The sequence below is a fragment of the Arvicanthis niloticus genome, chromosome 2, assembly GCF_011762505.2.
Source record: "Arvicanthis niloticus isolate mArvNil1 chromosome 2, mArvNil1.pat.X, whole genome shotgun sequence".
Taxonomy (NCBI): Eukaryota; Metazoa; Chordata; class Mammalia; order Rodentia; family Muridae; genus Arvicanthis; species Arvicanthis niloticus.
Genome location: NC_047659.1, coordinates 93,920,327 through 93,943,266, shown reverse-complemented (window position 1 = coordinate 93,943,266; position 22,940 = coordinate 93,920,327). Strand labels below are relative to the sequence as shown.

Here is a 22,940-nt window from a genome sequence, read left to right as displayed (position 1 = left end):
CCCTCCGCACGCCCCCAAGAGGCGGCCTGCGTGTCCGCGCCGACCCCTCCCCTCGCGCCTCGCGGGCGCACGCGCCGCCTCGCGCAGGGGCCGGAGGAGGCCGGGCCTGTCAGACCCCGCGGCCGGCCTCCCAGCTGCGCGGGGCGGGCGGGTGCAGCGGCTCCGGCTCGGCCTCGGTCCCTGGCCCGGGTCGCAGCAGCGCGAGCCTCCGGAGCTGGGATGCGCGGAGGCGGCGGCACGCAGGTAGCCGAGCGCCGCCGGGTCCGGAGCTGGCGCGCGGCCGGGGCGCGGCGACAGTAGTGGGTCTCGTTCTCCTCACGATGGGCAGGGACGCGCCGCGCTGCCCTGAGGAGCCCGAGCGCCGGTGAAGGCGGAGTCGCCGGCCGCCCTCCGCTGCCATGGCCGGCCCCGGCGCGTGGAAGCGCCTCAAATCCCTGCTGAGGAAAGACGACACGCCGCTGTTCTTAAATGACACCAGCGCCTTTGACTTCTCCGACGAGGTGAGCGACGAGGGGCTTTCGCGCTTTAATAAACTTCGAGTCGTGGTGGCCGACGATGACTCTGAAGCCCCGGAAAGGCCTGTGAACGGGGCGCACCCGGCCCTCCAGGCCGACGATGACTCCTTATTGGACCAGGACTTACCTTTGACCAACAGTCAGCTGAGTTTGAAGATGGACCCCTGTGACAACTGCAGCAAACGGCGCGAGTTGCTGAAGCAGAGGAAGGTGAAGACCAGGCTGACCATCGCTGCCGTCCTCTACTTGCTTTTCATGATCGGAGAGCTTGTAGGTGAGTTGTGTCGCCGACTCACTTTCCTTTGACTTTGTCCAGCTGTTAGCTACGCCTAAGTCGAGGTGGAAACTTTGTTTTCAGAAGTTCTGAGTATCTGGAGGCACTCGAAGGTCCCTAAGAAAGGGACACGGGATTCCAAAGTGAGCTCCCACTGATAGCTTGCAGGCATTATCTTGTAACCCCCTTAAACAGTGAGCCATTTAGTGTAGGCTTTAGGGTGTTATCTTGTCTGTATATCATGTAACTTTTTTTTAACAGATTCTGATAAGATGCCAGGTTAATCTTAAAACGTCTAAAATAATTCTGACATGGATTAGAATCAGAATTTTATAGTGTTAAGGGACATTACTGAACACCGTTCTATTTTCACACACGGGAGTTCTCAAGGGATTAGATTATGAGGAATCTTATTGGGGAATGAGAGAGCCATCTACCAGACTTTTCTTTCTGACTATATTTTCGTTATTTGATGCTTATTTATCCCGTTTCCTTTTGAGCTTATAGCCAAGGGCTTTACAAAACGCTATACAGCCAACTAACTAAAAGTTTATTATTAAAAGGAGGATCTACAGTGAGCTAGAGGTCTCTCCACAGCTGCAGGAGCTAGATTTTCTTTCTCATTTTTTAAATGATTTCAGATAATAATTTCTCACTCTAAGGTTTTTAATTTAGACCTTATTTTTACTATCACGTTAGTTTATAGTCGTCCCTTCATATCCAAGGTGGATTGTTTCCAGGAGTCCCCTCTAGAAACCTGAATCTCAGGTTGCCTCATCCAGTTATGCCTTATGTAAAGGTCCCTTACGTAAAACGAAGCAGTTATTTGCATATAACCTACATATACTGTCCTTCTGAACTTTAAATCATTTGGAAATCACTTTGACTACAAAATACAAAATCGATGCTATGTATAAGTAGTTGTTATTCTGAGTCGTTGAGAGATCGATGAGCAGAACAAGTCTGTGAATGGCAAATGCTGAGGCAGTGTTACTTTTTCAGATGTTTTCTATTCGTGATTGACAGGGGATCCATGGATGCAGTACTCACAGAGAGAACAAACTGCCAACTTCTTAGTGGCAGATTATAAAGTGACATTAACAGAGGGGAGGGTTCTCTCATGTCTCTTATGATGAACCATGACAAGAAGAGACCTGGCAGGCCAGATTTAAAATGCTGTGTGTAGAAGAATCACATACGTTCTGTTTTATGTCCCATCATCCTTCCTCACTGTGAACTCAGCTGTACTGGTTATCTCTCTTTTCTCGGGGCTCCCTCTCTCCTGCCCTTAAGGCTTTCTTTCATATGAGTAAAGGTTTTCAAACTTTTTTTGACTATGTAATAACAAATAGACTGTGGTAAAGTACTACACATGTGGACATAAGTATGCACATATCCACACATACAAGTATAAATATGTGCATAGCAAACACAGACTGTACATGCTACATTCTAATGTCTTCAGTTATCGCTCAGCCCACTAGCAGACCAAATGTGGCATATCACCCATCTTCCAACTCTTTCAAAAATGTTTATTTAATTTTAGTTATGTATATGTGTGGGGAGGGTGTAGGTGATTGGAGGGTGAGTGTGTGCTGGTGAGTGAGTGCAGGTGCCTAGAGGCATGGATTCCCTAGAACTGAAGCTAGAACTGAAGCTACCAGTGATTGTGAATGTCCTAGTGTAGGTACTGGAAACCAGAACAAGAGTAGCTGGTTCTCCTAACCACTGACCCTCTCTAACTTCTGGCCTAAGCTTTTATATTCCTGCCTTTTTCCAGATTGTCCCTTGGCTGCTTGTTAGTCACATTTCATTTCAAAACACACCTCTGGAAGACGTGGTTTTGACAGTTGGGATAAACCTCCACATCTTATTTTCCCACTTGAACTCTATTTACATGTCTTTTACTTAATTTTATTTTATTTTATTTTATTTATTTTATTTTATTTTATTTTATTTTATTTTTGCTGAAATACAAGCTGACATCCCAATCCTAAAACAGTAACTGACAAACTATGTCTACAAATTAGACATAGTAAATGAGCTTTGGTTGAATTTTTAATTGATTTTTAAAATTCTTCAATATTTTACACTTGCTTATAATGAATTTTAATCATTTTACATGCCCCCCTCACATCCCTGCTCCCCTTCACACTGGAACCCTTCTGCCCAACAAGGCTCCCACTTTCCTGTCTTCTTGGGTATATGACTCACTCACTGACTTTAACTGGGGCCGTTTGTGTGAGCATTGGGGAAAATTAATTATAAAGCATGGGAAACTTGCTTCCAGTGAGCACACCACTGAAGAAAGCGACACCCTTCTTCCCAGAATCTATTGACTGTTAGTAGTCCCTCAGTGAGAGGTGCGGCCCTATAAATCCTCTCTTCCTGGTTGAAATGTTGACAGGGCCAAACCTGTTGCAGGTCTTGTTCCATGGGTGCCACAGCTATGTCATATACTGAAGACATCTTTTTGTGGCAGATCTCTCCATCTTCCAGCTCTGAACTTTTTTTCAGCCTCCTCTTCCACATGTTCCCTGGGCCTCAGAGAAGGTTGTGTAGAGCTTCTATTTAGGGAATTCTTCTGCTGGAGAATTATAAATGTAATATAAAGTGCAAAGATGGTAAGCTGCAGTCAGAACATGATCTCATGACTTGAGCAGACTAAGACCCAGGGACTTCCCAAGCTCAACACAATGAAAATACTCACCATTCAGACTTTTTAAAGTTGATATTCAGTATTTGAGGTTAATCACATTAATCATAATTTTCTCCCTTGAAATTAATTTAGATGTAATTTCACTTAAGTAAAACTTTAATTATCCTGACTTCTCATTTCCAGAAGCTCTTACTCAGTAAAAAATTTTCATTAAATAATATAGAAATGACAGGAACTGTAGTGCTCAGAATGTTACCTAGAGTTAGACTGGATCTGGTAAGGTGCCATTAAAATGTATCTAAGAACTTAGAAATAAATCTTCTGTAGGAAGTATGGGCCAATAAAGAGTAAAATCATTTTGAGATTTCAGAGAGGAGACTTGATTTTGGATCTTGGTTTACCTCTGACTCATTCCTGACACTGAACAGTGTCTGCCCTTTCCTCCCTTCCCTTCAGCAGATCTCCTTTCTGAGTACCTACATATTAATTTGTGTGCACTGACCTGCATGGTCTAAATATCTAATGGAGAACACAACTGTTATTATTATCTGAAGTTCTTCAGCTAATATAGAGGACAAACATTACATGAATAACCAAGTGATTACATTTTAAATTCAGGTACTCATAAGCTCTGTGAAGAAAAAGATATACATACTAACCAGTAGGATATCGTTTTTGCATGGGATAAGAGCATTTAAAAGCAACAAAAAGGATATTAGGAATCATCCAAGCAAAGAAAACAGCACAACAAAGGTCCCAAAACTTTGAGTTCTTTTAAGAAACTGAAAGAAGACCAGTGTGACTGGAGTGTGGTTGGCATAAAGGAAGGAGGCAGGTGGACCAGATAAACAAGTCCTGAGAGACCACATTGAATGAGTACAGTGTTTGTTCTAATTCAGTGGAAGCTGGTGAAGGCTCTAAGGAGGAAAGTTACTTCTTAAAAGGTCATCATGAATGTTCTATGAAGAAAGAAATAGGAGTACAAGAATGGGAGCAGACTTGGAGAGCTCCTGGCTAGAAATAAACCAGACTAGATACAGAAAAGCATCCTGGTGGAGAAACAGTCTCCAGGGAGTATGAACAGAATGTCACATTTGGACATGGGAGTTGAGCAGAGAACAGGTCAGGGATGAGCCTGAGTTTCTCTCCAACCAGATAGATACATAGGGAGACATCATTTTGAAGAAGAAAGAGAATGCAGAGCAAGATTCGGGTATGGACTCAGAGGCTGTTTTAAACAAGTTTATTTGCATGCTTATGAAGACTAGTCAAGTGGAAATGTCTAGTGGGCTAGTAAATATGAGCCTGTGCTTTAGAAGATATGCCAGCATAGTAGATGATGCCCCCAAATTATGCAAAATGACCTGAGAACCTACAAATTTAGGAAGTCAAACAGAGGCAAACAGGTGTTCCAAAATTTAAGGAAATAAACTACATCAGCCCCCCTCTTACCAGTGATGTCACTTTCTACAGTTTTAATAGATTACAACAGCCATATCCAAAGTTATTAAATGGAAAATTCAAGAACTAAACAACCCATGTTTAAATTGTTCACTGCTGTAGGTATTATAATGGAATCTCAGAGTCCTGCCCCATCCTGTCCAGGATATGAATCATCTCTTTGTGTAATGTGTTCACATGTAACTTTTATTATGGTGCATTGTTACAGCCATTCTATTTTATTATTAGTTATTATGTTACTTTCTTACTGTGCCTAACTAATAATCTAAACTTTATCTTAGGTTTGAACATGTATTATAGATAGATAAATAGAGAATATAATGTATATATATTATATATACATCATTATATAGTATACATAACTAAATGTATATATACATATATTATATGTGTTACATACATATATACATATATGTATAATATTTATATATGCATATATCATACACATATATACATATACACACATACATTATTTGGTACTAAGATTCCAGGTGTCTAGTGAGGATCTTGGAATACATGCTTCAGAATAGAGTGAGTAGAACTACTATATTTCACACTGGAAATAAGAGACCTTTTTAGATGAAAACTAAGATATCCTTTGGACTTGTTAACAAAAAGCCATATTTTACATGTTTTCATTGGAACTAAAAACATATAAAGATATACAGACTGGCTTTTAGGTAAACAACTGGTATATTTACTTTTACCCTATCTCAAAGTATCTCTTAAACTGTATTAAAGGGATTTGGCTTGCTGGAGGAGGGGATAAGTCCACACAGATGGGGAAAACTAAAGAGAAGCAAAATAGCAAAAATCTTGGAAACTAGAAAAGAAGCAGAGTAACTGATTACTACACTCAAAAAAGCCAGCACCTTAGCTGAGAACCAACTCAGGCCATACCACAAAGTGGTCCTCAGTTTTTGCTGTGCATCACAGCCATTAGAGAACCCAAAGTCCCAACCTCAGAAGGTCTAATTTATGGAGGCTTGGGATAAGCCAGAGCATGTATTCATGTATGTATTTTAAGACAGTCTTGCTACTGTGTAACCCTGGCTGGCCTGGAACTCAGTATGTAAACCAGGCTGGCCTCATACTCAATGAAATGTATCTGCCTCTACATCCTAAGTGCTGCTATTAAAGGCATGCTCTACCATGCCTGGCCAGCATTTGCATTTTTATTAGAACCCAGGGGATGGTAATGCTACCCCTTCAGGACCCACACATAAGACAACTGCACTATAGAGCATCCTAAGCAGGCCAGACTCAACTGTGCCAGGTGCCTCTGGAATTATGTATGTACTAAGAAGGCTAAAATAAGGAAAGCTAGTAAAAAGAAAAAACCCATTTTGAAAACCAGTTATAATCATATAATTAGTATCCTCAGCGATAAGATCACATATATAGAAAAGAACAGGTTGTTTTACAAAAGAAATTCAGGGTGAAGGAAAAAAATAAAAACCTGTTAAGCAATAAAAACCTAAAAGGAACTTGAAAATAAGAAAACAAAACTCATAGAAAAGTTAGAAAATAAGGAGCAGTCATGGTAATGCATGCCTTATATCAGTGTTTGGCAGGCAGAGGCAGGCAGATCTCTGGGTTCAAGGCCACCTTGGTCTCCATAGTGAGTTCTAGGACAGCCAGGGCTACATAGTGAGATCTGTCTCAATCAATCAATCAATCAAAAATGAATTAAAATACTCCCCCAGAATAGAATAAGCTTACTAAAGGAAAAAAAATAAAATGTGTCTGTTCATGTACATACATACATACATACATACATACATACATACATACAACACTTGTGTGGTTGTCTCCCACTTATACATGGGGATATATTTCAAGATCCCTAGTAGATGCCTGAAATTACAGATTGTACCAGACCCTAGTACATATTGTCTTATGTTACCATAACTGAATATCACAGACTAAGTAATTTATAAAACAGAAAAGTTTATTTACCCTATGTTTCTGAAGACTGGAAAATTCAAGATCAATAGGCTGCATTTGTTGAGGTACTTCCATTGTCTCAAAGCAGTTCTGAGGGTCACATGATAAGGAAGCTGTTCCTCATTCAGATTTCTTTTTCCTCTAAAGCCATAGTCTTATTAAAATGAGGCTCTACACTTAGAGTCTCACTTAACCTCTTAATACCTCATAATGGAGACGAAACATCAACATGAGTTGTGGCAGACACATTCAAAGTCTAACACACACACATACACACACACCATACTTATTCCTATGCCATCACTTATACTATTTTTTCTTTTGTTCCTCTTTTCAGAAATTATTATCTATATAACTATAAGCTAAGCTAATTTTTACTCTTTGGATTGTGCTAATATGAACTTTATAGAATTCTTCTGTGTCATTTCATGTTAAACCCTTCGTGACTGACAGAAAGCATACCTTCTTTCTGCTTTGTTGTGGTATTTAGATACTGTAGCTATTAATTCACTGTATTCATAGAATTAATAAGATGAGCAAAAGTTCCCATTCTGTTTTTATTTTTACTGCCAACTTAATGGTTAACTTTATGAAGTAATGAACACTGAAGACCCTATTAATAGAAATGGGATTTTTCACCAGAAATTCAGCAGAGGTCCATCCATACCTACAGATTGCATATCCAGGTGCTGCATCTATGTTTCAGCTGGAAAATATTTGAAAAATATGTCTATATAGAATGTATACAGACTTGTTTTCTTATAGTATTTCCCTAAATAATGCAATGCAATAATTACATTGTATTAGATGCTATCAGTAACCTAGAAATATATAAGCTATGTATAGGTTTATATGTATAGGCTGTATACAGATACATCATTTTATATAAGATATTTGAACATGCACAGATTTTGATACCTAAAAGGGTTTCTGGAACAATCCTCATATAAGTTGAAGGATATGACATCTATACTATTTTGCATGAAACTGCAGAATACTTTGATTTACTTGTATCAGGATAGAAATTTAGTTCACAGTTATGTTTTGTAAGATGTTACAGATTTTGAGTATGCTGGCTTCCTTTTTTTTAGTTACTCTTCTTTCCCTTTCTCCCAGGTGGATACATGGCAAATAGCTTAGCAATTATGACAGATGCACTTCATATGCTAACTGACCTTAGTGCCATCATACTCACTTTGCTTGCTTTGTGGCTCTCCGCAAAGTCACCAACCAGAAGATTCACCTTTGGATTTCATCGCCTAGGTAGGTAACTTAAGTTTATTTTGGCTTATAATATTTTAATGTAAAGCCACAATGAACTATGACCCTGATTAACTAAAATATTTAAGGTGATAATGGTTTTGAACAAAGCAAATGAAAATAAATAATGAGATTTATCCAAAAAGCTATCTTCTGTGGAACATCCTGCTAGGCCTCCCTAAATAGTTTGTACAGAACTATGAATATGCCATTATAAAGAGGCTTACTTCCAGTTTACTGAACTGAGCAAAACTAATTGGGTGACTCACTAATAGGCACTTGCTGATTTTTTTTTTTTTTAGTTTAAAATTTTCGACTGAAGCTCATATTAAATATTTTCATCATATGTTCAACATATGCTATGTGACTGACTTTGCACTGTATCAATGTTATTCAGCAAATACATCCATAGTATCTCATTTAGATTTAAAAATCTATATTATTACCTACATAGCTCTGATTCTTACTGTTGTGGTGGTTTTAAACTTACTTACTCTAAAAATACATAAAATTACTATTTGAACTATTATATGACAGGCCTTATACATAGATATTTGCATAGAACCCCCAAATTAAGAATTTTCTGATTTGAAAAGTTCAGTACTTAATAGTGCACATTAAAGAGATAAAATAATATTTTTTGGCTTTTTTTGAATAAAAACTGAACACTGGCTATTGCCTAGAGAATCTACTAAGAAAGCAGAAAATAGGACTAGAGTTATTAGAAATTGTCACTTTATCAATGAACCAAATCAAACACTATCTCTAGTAATAAATATAGGCATGCTTTAATCGCAGTTGTCATGTTCGGCTGTATAGATCTTTTCTGTCTGCTCTTAGAGATAACATTATCTGGGGCTGGAGAGATGTCTCAATAGCACATACTACTCTTTTTAAATTTTATTTTTAAATAATGATATTCTTTGATTTTCATACTTATTTTTATTTTATGTTTATAGGCATTTTGCCTGCATGTATATCTGTGCACCACTTACATGCCTAGTACCAGGGAGGGCAGAGAGGGCATCAGATCCTCTGTAACTGGAGTTACAGACAGTTATAGGCCTCTATAAATAGGCCTCTATGTGGGCACTAGAAATTGAACCTGGCTCCCTTGGAAGGGACAGCCTGTTCTCTTAATTCCTGTGCCATCACTCCTGCCCTATAAGTATGGCTCTTATGGAAGAATTTAGTTCCCAGCACTTGCAAGGGCAGCTAACAGCTGCCTGTAACTTCCACACCAAGGTGAACAGCTGCCTCTCTTGTCTTAGTAGTCATCTGCATTCACATGCATATACCCACACACAGACACACACCCACACCCACAGTTGGGGTTTATTGATTGTAGCCTTTTAGTTGGTGTTTTCAAACACCTGTGAGAGGCAGCAAAGAAACCAATAGCTTGACTCAAATCTTGGCTATCTCACTGCCTACCAATCTGACTTTATGCAAGCTCTAACATCTTCATGTTTTCATTTTCTGTTTGTAAAGAATGCTAATAATAGTGTCTCCCACATAAAGTTATTAAGGGTGGTAAGTGGAATACTATTTGGAAAGCATTCAGGAAAGTGCCCAGCACTTTAATAGAGGAATCTTCATTCTTTATTTAATCCACTTTACTGATTCTCTGAAAAAAGTTAAAATGAACTCAAGACTTCTTAGTAGTGTATATGTATGTATGCAGAAAGGCCAGTATAAATTCTTTGGAATATCTAGTCTTGAAAATGTTTGGCTAATTTTTATCATTTTTTGTTAATAGTCTACATTCTGTAGTACAACAGAATTTATACTTCTTAGAAGAAAAGAAATGCTGAGGGCCAGTGGAAGTGAGCAGGAGAGCTCATCACCCTCTTCTCTTAGGGCTATCACCATAGTCTCTTCAATTGCTGAAGGGGTTTTTTTTCCTTTGTGTATAGCTGTGGATGGTGTGAAGTCATTCTGATTTTTCTTTATTTACTGTACACTACAACAGCAGCCGATTTATGTGGGGAGAGAGAAAGGAAGGACTAAAGCCTTATGTGTTGTATTTAAGTGTCTGGATTTATTTGATTATGGGCATGTCACTTTACTGTTAGAGCTAATAAAACAGGATTTAATGAAACTAAGATGAAAGAGATCCCACAAATCTTTAGGAAGAAAGAGATTCTCTTCTAAGGGAGTATGTCATTCTGAAGACAGCAGCTCCCATCCTGCTTCATCCTTTCTGCCTTTCTCTATATAGATTATCTTAGTAATTGGCTTTGTTTATGTGAAGTGTCTTCTAGATCTTCAGGGACTGTACTGTTGTAAAGACTATACTAAGCATTGCTTGTGTTTAGGATAGAAAGAAAGCAGAGTTTATGATGTGGTCATTTAAATCCTCAGCCTGTGTTAGTGGCAATATGATAGCACAGGTATTGCTCACAGTGTTTGCTAAGCAGAGATCATGGTCAGCTAGGTGTGATTTGGGCAACATTTGGCTACAGCTAATGTTATATAGTTTGTTGCTTTATCCACTTATACTAGAGAAACAGAAGGCATTTCCTTAATACAAGCATCAAAAATAATAATAGTGACCCTTCTACCTAGTTGTGATTCATTTTAACAAATTCCTCCTACCTATATCAAAAGCTGTACTTTTTATTATTCACGTCATATTGCAAATTTAATTACATCACATGAACTTTTACTGGAAAAGAATTGAGTTCTAGAACTTGCTAGAAATGGGAGTTTAAGTTGAAGCATAAGGAAGGCATGACTGAAGTGGTTAAAACTGGATACTGTAGGTCAGCATGACCATAGTTGGCACTGTAGTGTGGTGTAGGGAGTGAGAAGAAAGCAGGAGTAGGAGAAGCGATTTGGAATAAAAGAGGGGAAACCCAAAGACAGACTCTGAACCATGGGCTGCTTAAAATCCTAATAACATCAGCTTGAGTGCAGTTGGGGTCTCTGCCTGAGATAAATACAGACACTAATTTGGAAGGCCTAGGTAAATCCAACACACCCCCACTATTATTTTCTTTCTATATTCTATTAGAAGAAGGTGGGAAAGACTGGAAAAGAAAGTGGAAAAGAGGATATTTCTGTGTTTATCTTAATTTTATAGATCTCTGGAACATGCCCTTAGATATTTGCTTAGTTCTTTCTGACAATGGAAAGACAAATCCCATGTAATTTTAGTGGAATATGCTCATTATTGGTATCACAACATTAGCAAATACTTACACTAGACCAGTAACTTATACAACACCCACAAACACATACATGCTTCTGTTGTGAGTGGTCTACATTGTTGAGACAAATAGTTATTCATTGACTGAATGAGGATCAATTAGTTACTAATGAATGAGTGAATAAGGGTGGAAAGACATAGTGACTATTGTACATACACAGACACAAATATAATCACAAATTATAGTAAATGCTATAAAGAGAAAGAAAAAGACACTGGGTCAGAGAATAACAAAGGATCAAGTATTTTCACGTAATCTTTGAAGCTTCTACTTTGGCATTTTTATGCATTTTTAAATGTACAATAACTTTGATATTTTATAGTACAACAAACTTGATAATCTTGTATGTTTTATGCCATTTAAATTTTCTTTTAGCTTTTACTAGCCATTCAGATGCAAACTGTTTATTCTGTATAGGAAATGTACCATGTGCTATGTCTTGATAATTGGCAGCTGAGTAAAAAGACCAAGGGAAGCTCAGTGTGGTGTCAGATGCCTGTATTCTTAGTACTTAAGAGTAGGAAAAAGAAGCCAGCCCAGGCTACTGACCAAACCAGTTAGGGGTACATAGTCAGACCTTGTCTCAAAAACATAAAATACTGTCCTCTGCGGCACAGGCCTGTAATGGCATCACTGGGGAGGCAGAGGCAACAGGATCCCTGTGACTTCGATGCCAGCCTGGTCTACATAGCAAATTCCAGGCCACCTAGGAATTTTTTAGACCTTGTCTAAAAGCAAAGAAAAACAAAATCAAAATACCCAAGTGATCTAACGAAAGGCTTATATTCACGCTTACTCTCCTCCAGCCACTTAACTTAGCCATATGGAATGATATAATTATATGGATATAAAGCAGCAAATCTGTCCATACTATGACACTACGCTTTGTGAAACTTTCATAAAAATCTCTTTTCAAACTGGTGGTAGCACACCCCTTTCATCCCAGCACTCCTGAGGAAGAGGCAGGCAAATCTCCAAGTTCGAGGACAACCTAGTCTACAAGCAAGTTCCAGGACAGCCAGGGCTATACAGAGAAACACTATCTCAAAAACACATTACTTTCAAAAAACTTTTAGGAACTAGAGAGATGGCTCAGCAGTTCAGAGCACTGACTGCTCTTCCAGAGAACCAGAGTTCAGTCTCCAGCACCCACAGGTAGCTTACAGCTATCTGTAACCCTAGTCACAGGATCTGATGACCTCTTCTGGCCTCTGCCAGCACCAGACAGGCACATGGTACACAGACATCCATGCAGACAAAATACCCATACAAAGTAATAAAATAAGATTTTCTTTTAATTGTCATTGAGAATTTGTCCATTTCTTCCTATGATAAATTACTCTTTATTTCCTAACCTTTTTTTGGGGGGGGGGGCTTTTTTTTTTGGTTTTTTTGTTTTTTTGTTTTTTTGGGGGGGGTTGTTTGTTTGTTTGTTTGTTTTTTGGGTTTTTGGGTTTTTGGGTTTTTGAGACAGGGTTTCTCTATATAGCCCAGGCTGTCCTGAAACTACACTCTGTAGACCAGGCTGGCCTCGAACTCAGAAATCCACCTGCCTCTGCCTCCCAAGTGCTGGGATTAAAGGCATGTGCCACCACTGCCCAGCTCTCCTAACCTCTTTTTTAAAATTCTTTTCTTACCCATTTTTCCTATGGGTTATTCATTTTGTTATTGTGTGCTTAATACCAGGTCTCCTATATCCCATGCTGGCCTCAGACTCAATGTGCAGTTGAGGATGATGTCCTTAGATTCTGATCCACTTGCCCTTACCTCCTGAGTGGCAGGATTGCAGATGCACCTCCAGACCCAAATTAGTCTAGAGATCACCCCAGGGCTTTATGCTGAGCTACAACACAAGCCTGCTGTCATACTTTAATGTGCTTATTTTGTTAGAAAAGTAGTCTGTGGTCATAGTTTCTCTCTGTATCGGTTTTACCTTGTGGATAGAGATGTGAATAGAGGATGAGGATGAATTACTTAAGGCTCTAAATCATCTACGCTGCTAAATACTTTAAGAAAAAATGTTATATGACAAAAATAACAGTGCTTTTTCCCTCCATAGAGAAAATACAATGTAAGTAAAAGACTGCACAATGTTTAGTTTATGAAGTGTGACAGCTGTGCTGAAGATGCCTGCATTTCCCATCTTCCCTTGTAGAGGTTTTGTCGGCCATGATCAGTGTGATGCTGGTGTATGTACTTATGGGATTCCTCTTATATGAGGCTGTGCAGAGAACGATCCATATGAACTATGAAATAAATGGCGATGTCATGCTCATCACTGCAGCTGTTGGAGTTGCAGTTAATGTAATGTAAGCACAATATTTTTCACATACTATGAGCTAAAAGATTATTGCACATGTATGTGTTCAGACTTTGGAATGTTTTCATATTTAAAAACATAGTAAGTCAGTCTTACTTAGAAGTATAATAAAATGGAGCATTATAAACTTGTTAGTTTGCACATGTGTTTCAGAGATTAACACTAAGGAATTTAAATAGAACCAAGTGTGTTATTTAATGTTTAATACTTTTATGTTAATTACATTTAAGGGGGTTTTACATTTATTTTATTTGTATATAGGGGCACATACATGCTATTGTGCACACATGGAAGACAGAGAACAACTTACAGGAGTCATTTCTCTTCTTTGATCATGTGGGTTCCAGGAATCAAGCTCACGTTGTCAGACTTAGCAATAAGCACCTTTGCCTGCTGAACCATCTCACCAGTCTGTTAGCTAGTTTTTAAAATCATTTTTTCCTCCTCAAAACTACTGAACTATGTTTCATCCTTAATCATTTAGAGCCAAAGTTAGTAGACATTCTATAAAGAACAGATGGGTTGTGGTGGAGCTTCGAAGTCAAGTACTGCCTAGCATGCATGAGACAGGTCCTAGGTTGACCCCTGCACTTCAACACAACAAAAAGGCTGGTTAGTAATTATTGTAGGCTTTAAGAGCTACACAGTTTCATTCGAAGTGATGGAAAACTGATGTTAAGAACAAAAACAGCCATATTCACTGTGTGAACAAATATGTCTGCCTGAATTCTAATAAAACAACCTTTAAAACTAGCCAAGTACTGTCTAGTAGCCTTAGTTTACAAATCACTACCTAATGGCTTCTATTCAAATCTAGAATAAAAATCAGAAGTTTCTACAAGTGCCTCCTTAAATAAAACTCTTGTAGCCCTCCAGCTTCTCTCTTAGCACCTCTTGCTCTCCTTATCTTAGCTGCAGGGTCAGACTTCATTGTGCATGGAGCACATTTCCATTTTAGGCCTTTGCCTGCTGCTCTGCCTAGAGTATGCAGCCACCATCTGCTCTTGACTTCTGCAAGTTTCTGCTCAAATGAAGTCTGAGAGAGCTCTTCTGTGCCCACCCCACCCACCTACCCGCTCACCTGGCCTCATCTTCCATACTTCCACAGAGTTGTATACAAAGCTGTTTCCAAGGCATTTCACATTAACTGGCTGTGTTTCAATGTGTATTTGCTTGCACCTTTGATATCCAGAACATAAGCTCCATAAACCTGAAAGAGTACTTGCTGTGTAACAGGTGCTTAAATCCTTACTAAATGACTGTTCTGCATTGCTCCATTACTGTCTGAATAGTAATACATGTTTTGCCAGTAGTTTTAGAGAAATAATATGTTTTCTTTCATTTTTAACAGAATGGGGTTTCTGTTGAACCAGTCCGGTCATCACCATTCTCACGCTCATTCTCACTCCATGCCTTCAAATTCCCCAAGCATGGTATCTAGTGGACACAACCATGGGCAGGACAGCTTGGCAGTGAGAGCTGCGTTTGTGCACGCCCTGGGGGATTTGGTACAAAGTGTTGGTGTGCTTATAGCTGCATACATCATACGATTTAAGGTAAAATTGTACATTTCCTATTTCAAGTTATTCAATTTGGGTTTTTGAAAAGCTAGTTGTCTCTTATCAATGTACTGGGCACTAAGCTTTCTATTCATTTTTCTCTGGTATAAGATTAATTGGTGTAGTTACTTATTATCAGTAAGTACAGTGGTATCACCTTGCCAGCTGATTTACCTATAGTTAGCTTTGATAGCACCTTCACGTAAAACTCTGTTAACCCTTGTCATTGAACCATTAGTTAATAGGCTGTGCACTGAGTTCTCATCTTTGCAGCAACTCTAAATTTTAATTCATCCTCTTCAGTATGAGTACTTTAGTCCAGATGACTGATACAATACTTTCCAGCTTCAAAATCTTATGCTTCTGAGTGAAGGATTCAGAGAAGCCACAGAAGAAAATAGACACAATGATTTTCTTTTTCGAGACAGGGTTTCTCTGTGTAGCTCTGGCTGTCCTGGAACTCACTCTGTAGACCAGGCTGGCCTTGAACTCAGAAATCCGCCTGCCTCTGCCTCCCAAGTGCTGGGATCAAAGGCGTGCGCCACCACTGCCCAGCAGACACAATGATTTAACATCTAGAAAAGACACACAAGGCAAGTCATTTGAACAATCTTAAGAGTAAAGATGTTTCTCAGTTATAATACCCAAGCTTTAAAAGTAAATTCCAATCCTGATGTAGAAAGAGAAAGAGCAGGGACATGTGTCTTGCTCTGCTTTATAGTGTGTTAATGTCTACCTGTTTAGTCACACAACTTTCATCTGTTGCCTTCTAGCCAGAATACAAGATTGCTGATCCCATCTGTACATATATATTTTCATTACTTGTGGCTTTCACAACGTTTCGCATCATATGGGACACAGTAGTAATAATACTGGAAGGTAAGCACTTATTAATACCCCACTGTAGGTTTATCCCTCCCTAGTAGAGACTGAGTCAGAGGGTGTTCTGGACGGGAGCCATGCCTTGCATTTCACTGATACTCTCTTGTGCATTGCAAACAAGAAGCAGTGCAGTCAGACACTTAACCCTTCCAGCAGGTTAAGCAGCTAGCCAGGTGAGTTAGGGTATTTACAGACAAGAAAATGTTTGACAGCCAGTGTCATTCCAGCTAGGAAAACAGTGCAGCTTTTGATTCTTGGCACAGTTATAACTTGTGGCTTATTTGATTCCCTCATCTCATTTAATTTGTGTCTTTGTAATACTTTTGGCATCCTTGTCTTCCTGAAAGCATGAAGACAAAAGTTCTCAACAATAGCTTATTATTATCAAATCTTTCTAAGCTGGGCATAACTGCACAGGCCTGTAATCCCAGTACTTAGGACTCAAAGGAAAGTAGCTCTCTATGAGTTCAAGGTCAACCTGATTTACGTAGGGAGGTCCAGGCTAGCTGGTGCTACATAGTGAAACCAGGTAGGGGAGGAGAATAATTTTTTCTATCCTAGCTTATTAAGATTAAGCTAAGTGTTCTAACTTGATTGCTACTCCACTTTAGTGAGAATTTTAAAAGTATGTATTGATCTCTTGTATATTTCCTATATTTTTTGTAAGAATGTCTGTAGTTTAAAGTGTGAACATACTTTAATGAATCCATAAGAACTGAATTTGACAAAGCCATTTGTTTTCTTTAAATGTAACTTTAAACTTTTCCTGCCAAAGTAAACTTACAAATTATATATCCCAAACTAATAGGTGTACCAAGCCATTTGAATGTAGACTATATCAAAGAGTCGTTGATGAAAATAGAAGATGTATATTCTGTGGAAGATTTAAATATCTGGTCTCTCACTTCTGGAAAATCCACTGCCATAGTTCACATGCAGCTAAGTATGTTGCTCATGGGGTTCATGGGGACAGGCTTCTGTCCACGAGTCAGCATCTGGACTTATCATGTGTATGAAGATTTTTCTGATAAAAAGACTTAAAGAAGGAGGGGGCTCTTCACAAGATGAATTGCAGGTCGAAGAGTAACAGGAGCTGGGAAGGCAGCTCAGAGTCAAGCAATGGCACTGCCATGCATGAGGCCCTGTGTTTAATTCCCAGAACTCCAAATAATAAATAATAACATTTAAATTGGTTTACTTTTTTAAGAGAAGATGTTACAAATTGATACCTGCTTGCATTTTAAAGACATTACATACATTTGCTATGTCATCTTTTATATAATAAAAGCCAAACTCTTATTTAAATCATTTCAGAGACTGGTGGCTTTTTAAAAGCAAAATAACATATGCACTTAGTTCTTAAGGAGTATAAGTCTTTAAGCAAGAGGCTTGTAATTGTTTGTAACGTTCTCTCTACTGAGCATGGACTGGAAAGACTAAGATCATGAGAAGCAGAATATGCAGAATATGCTTATAATGTGCTGTTGTTTCTTCTCTGTATCTCGTTGACTAATGTATGGCAGTACACAATAAATAACTTGATATTTTCTTGATATTGCAGTTCCTGGAAGTTCATCTAAATGGGAAGAAGTCCAGTCCAAAGCTAAGCATTTATTACTGAACACATTTGGCATGTACAAATGCACTATTCAGCTCCAGAGTTACAGACAAGAAGTGATCAGAACTTGTGCAAATTGTCAGAGTTCCAGTACCTGATTGTATGTCCTCAGGGTCTATGGCCTTGTTTATCCTGCAGTACAGGCTTGAGAGCAATAAATGCAAACCTAATGGAGTCCCTGACAGCTGTGTCCATGTCAAGCACCAGTCTCCCCAAGACAGACTCTGCTCTGACTGATATTTGCATGATTTCAGACAAAGAAGTTCCAAAGTACTGTTTACAGAATGAGCTGTAACTCTGCAGATACCTCATTAGAAGACAATCCAAGACCATACTTCATTAGACAGAGTACACAACATGTACAGGAAGACTTCAGAATTCAGTATTTGCATCTAAAAACTACTTTTTTCAGGCCTTTTATATGAAGTCAGTGCTAGCAAACTCAGTGTTGAACTATTCGGGATTTTTGTCTCTGTGTAATCTTGGCATCCAGTTTCTGGAATTGTGTTCTCTTTTTATAAAAATTAGCCCTCAACAGATTTCAGAAAGTAATTATATCCAGAAAATGGAATAAGCATGTATTCCTAAGTGTTTCAAAACTGCTGTTTTATTTCACAAATAACTTATAAGCAAATTTTCCAGATAGTACTGGGTTTTGAATCTCAATATTTTTGATTATTTGTAATCTTGTCAGAAATATTCACATAATGTGGTCACTGTCCTTAAGTTATTTAGGAAAACTTTAATATAATTATGGATGGCAGAGATTAGATTTAGCCTCAAATCACCTAACCATATGATGATCTAAAGCAGAGAAGCGAGCAGTGAGCTGTAGAGTTTTGGATTCTGTCTTCTGGAAAATCACTTCTGTGCTTCATGTAGAATTGTCTTAGGATAGTAAGAGACAACAAAGTTTCAACAGTTATCTTTTTAGAACTGCCAACATTTGTTAGTGATGGTTTGCTTAGCACCTTGTTCTCATGTGTACACCAGGTTATCTGTGTACATCTTTCCGAGTACCTATAAAAGGCTAAGACTGAGGTTATTACTAATACCGTGGAGTACCTTTGTTACTCCAGTGAAATTTTCTGTTATGATATAGGCTAGGGATTCTACATGGATTGCAGAAACCTCCAAAGTACAATCTTGAAGTTTTACAATAATGCCATAGCAGAAAGATACAGAGGGGTTCGGTGGAGAAAGCTCTTTGAGAAAACACGAGGTAAAAGGTTTTGTTTGTTTTGTCTCATTTTGTTTTGTTTGACCTTGTATGTGCACAGAAGAACTGAAATAAGGATGGTCTCTAAAGCTGTGTCTGGGGAAGCACATAAACACTTCCAAGCTCAAGGGAAGGCAATTGGCAGCAGTTATGTTAAAGAGACAGGCGTGAATATTCATGTTTCATTCCCAGCAGTTGCTTTGAGGTGAGCTGTTTTCAGCAAAGTCACTTTGTGTGGCTCTTGTCTCCTCAGAAAAGCAGAGTAGAGTAAGACTGTTCCAAACAGGTTGTGAATTGAAATCCTAGAAATCCAAACAATGTGTAAAGGAAGAGTGGGAAGTTGAGACTTTCCTTGTGTGTAAAACTAAAATAAGAAAAGCTGGGTTTACTCAAAATGTTGTTGGGAATTGATAGGATCAAAACTCAGCTGGTGTTTCTCCATGAAACTCAATGGTGTTTGGTGAATTCCAAGTTTACTTTGTTGAATTTTTATTGAGTCCATTTAAAATTATAAATATTTGAACTTCAAAGTCTCTTAGAATATAAACTAAATAAAACAATGATTAGCATATGAGTAGATGACAGGCATTTAATGGCTGCCTGGGCATTTGTGGCCTTTAGATATCTGGGGGGGGGGGGAGAAGGAAAATGTATATTTTATACTTAACATTTTCACATATCAATTGAGTTCATTCCCTGTAAACATCCCTTTACCATAATGTGGGCATATCTGGATTTTCATGTTGACCTAGTCCTTAAGATATTTGGTAAAACAGCCTAAATATCCATTTGAATATTGAGAAACACCAACAACTTCTGTAAGTCTTAACTACCATAGTCACGTAAAGTGGGTGTACCTGCAGTCTCTGCACTTTACTTTGGCAGCAGAAGCTAGACTTTGTGCTTCACTGGGTCCACAAGATGGAGAGCTGGTAGATTTTACTTGTCAGAACCCACAGAGGAAGAACATTAAGTCAGCAGTTACATCAGGGACTACACAGCTATAAGATTTGAAAATATATATATTATATAATTTCTTTATATAATTTATATAATTTCTTTCTCCTGTTGAGACAGTGCACTGTAACATAACTTCTCAGTTAACTGTGAGAACTCTTTGCTCTGCAAAAAGCAGGATCTGAATTGGGGAGATGCAGTGCTAATCTTGCACTGGGAAACATCACGACAAAACCTTGGCAATTCTCCACTGCAGTATATTCTAAAGAGTATTTGCAGATAATTAGTTACTATAGACATTCATCTGTATTTCACAACTTGGGCCCAATACAGTCTTTTGTTTTAGGAAGACTTTGTCTGACTAACAATCTTGCTGTCTTAAGAAGCACACCAAGAATGCAGTTGAGTAAGACGTACTGATAGGCAGAACCAGAAGCTGTTGTAATCCTTACAGGCAGCTATGTTAACTTTGCACAGCTAAAGGTCTGAGTGTGAGCACAGATTTTCACAGTTGCAGCTTCCATCCACAGTTTGCCAGAGCACTAGATGTCTTGGTGTATGGTGTTTCTTTTCAGTTTGGGGTAGAAGTTGTAATTTTCCTCTATGACATTATTTCCTGATTCTATGACTCTCAGTGTTCTGTCTCAAGCCCAGGTGGCCCACCTGTCAGTATCTGTCCTCAGGAGATGCTTCTCATAGTGGACACAGTCGAGATCAGAGACATACGTAAGCATTTCTCTCATTGTTCAGAGAGAACCTTCAGCCAATACTTAGAAATACGTTTCCAGGTGAGAAAGATTTATAGAACTTGAGATCATCAGGATTTCTGCATGGGAACATGGTAGAAAATATGAGACAGAAATAGACTGAGCAGCTACTGTGAAGAGGTTTGAGTTTCTCAAAATGCCAGTCAGCATTCTTAGACATTTTGATCCTGAAGCATACTTCAGCTACATTTGGTTTTCTGTGTTTATGGCCATTGGTTCATCATCATACAATGTTCTTACAAAATCTGAACTCGCCAGGCAGTGGTGGCACATGCCTTTAATCCCAGCACTTGGGAGGCAGAGGCAGGCAGATTTCTGAGTTGGAGGCCAGCCTGGTCTACGGAGTGAGTTCCAGGACAGCCACGGCTATACAGAGAAACCCTGTCTCGAAAAACAAAACAAAAAAAAACAAAAAAACAAAAAACAAAAAAAAAAACTGAACTCTTTTGCTGTTGACTACCTTGTATGTAGTAAAGTTAAAGCTACAGAATGTGCCAAGACATACAATACCGTTCAGTTCATCTTTGGACCACTCTTAGTTACAAATGATCAATGACATCTCACTAGCTACTATGCTGGAGGGTGAGGGGGAGCAAATCTGTAATCTCTAGGTAATTGGCTTAATATCTCTGTAGCCAGAATACCATTTGCAGTTCTTAATTCCAACTCCAGGTCTGTCAAATGGATCCTATGGGCCAGGGCTTCAGATTTGATTTTACAGGTAGATACATTGTTTGTGATGTTAGTAGGAGCATGCAAACTAGAGAGAAAAGATTGTGGGAATTCCTCAGTATTATGTGTCTCCATTTAGGCAACCCACCAGTGAGTTCTTGGTTACGAAAGGTTTGTTGGAGACCAACAGTCATTTTCTGTTTTTTGTTAAGATTGGTAAATGTTTATGGAGACCTTGTCAGCTAAATCCATGACCATGTCCATTTAAATAGTGCAATCAAGAATACCCTGAAATAAATGCAACCCAAAGTTGAAATGTGCCAGGATGCCCCTTTTCTACCCAGGAGATATCTTATATTTGGAAAATGTCTGCCTCTCTAAATAAATATGTGATTAATAAGCCATATCACATTTTAAGAAATTGTATATACTTTCCTGTGTGCCCCTTCAAAAACCAAGTATTTTGCATATGATTGAATTAGAAAGATTTTGAAGCTGAGGTTTATCTGTGTAATGAAGACCAGATTCTTTGTATATGTACTGTATTTGTAATTTTCAAATGAAATTTCCTATATGATTATTAAATAAAGTGTTGTTTTGCCTTGTGGTTTATTAAAAAATTAAAATGTACAGTCTCCTAAATGTTTTCTATTTTCATGTATTAATTAATGATAGAAGGCCTTAAAACATACTGATCTCAACTTTAGTGCCCTCTTACGTGTTTAAGAAATAAGCCTTTAAAAAAAAAACCTCCTAGATAGGAATATATATATATATATAAAACGTTCTCTCTTGGTGTCAATCATTTGTAATGCCCCTCATGGACAGAAACCTGCAAAAGGAACAGAAGCTTGATGAGGACTGTGGAGAAGCCTGAGCAGAATAGCCTACCCACTCTAGTGTTCTGGGGCAATGGTGAAAACCCTCCCTACCCAGATCTTGCCTGCAATCATTTTTATTGCTTAAGAGCTAATATCAGATTTTGCATCTCTAAATGTTTTTCATCAGTGCAATATTTCATGATGTGAAGTTCCAATGGCCATTATGTCCCCGGGAAAATGTTCACTCATCCATCTATGTAGCTGTGGCTGCTCTCATGCTGCAGTGGCAGAGTTGAGTAGCTGTGACATTCTAAACTTTCACTGTGGGAACTTTGTAGGAAAAGTTTGCACTGTCCTGGTGTAGATGGTTAAACCTTTGAAAGGCTGGAACTGTGTGTGGATGCAGGAATCCTACTTGGAAGCTGGTTTACCTGGAGAAACGTAGGCATCAGTCACCACCAGGTCTTTCCTTATTTTTTTCTTCATTCCCTTTTGGGGCTGGGGCAGAAATATGCAAGTAGCAAGATTTCCCATCTTACCGTGACCTATGGTATCCACAGAGCTGTCTGCGCAGCACATGCCCACCACAGCCGTGGTAGCACACTTCCAACAAAAAGATTACACTTTTAAATTCTCACTTGTACACTAAGTAGAATGTAACAAGACTATGAGTAGTGGGAAGTCTACAGTCTTGTGACTATAATCCACATGTTTTGAGTTTAAGATTATGAGACTTAGACATCTACAAAAGATTCAATCGTTTGAGCAACATCCTGGTTTAACAGACTTCATATGAT

At 38.6% G+C, this 22,940-nt stretch overlaps 1 protein-coding gene across 1 annotated transcript; it reads left to right on the top strand.

Moving 5' to 3' along the window:
* Positions 1 to 120: 120 nt before the first annotated feature.
* Slc30a4 (solute carrier family 30 member 4) lies at positions 121 to 21,952 on the top strand. Its single transcript, XM_034495515.2, has 7 exons — positions 121 to 789; positions 7,973 to 8,119; positions 13,484 to 13,637; positions 15,000 to 15,204; positions 15,981 to 16,086; positions 16,898 to 17,032; positions 17,651 to 21,952. The coding sequence occupies exons 1-7, from the start codon at positions 399 to 401 to the stop codon at positions 17,803 to 17,805; spliced, it is 1,293 nt and encodes a 430-aa protein (XP_034351406.1). The 5' UTR covers positions 121 to 398; the 3' UTR covers positions 17,806 to 21,952.
* Positions 21,953 to 22,940: the final 988 nt, after the last annotated feature.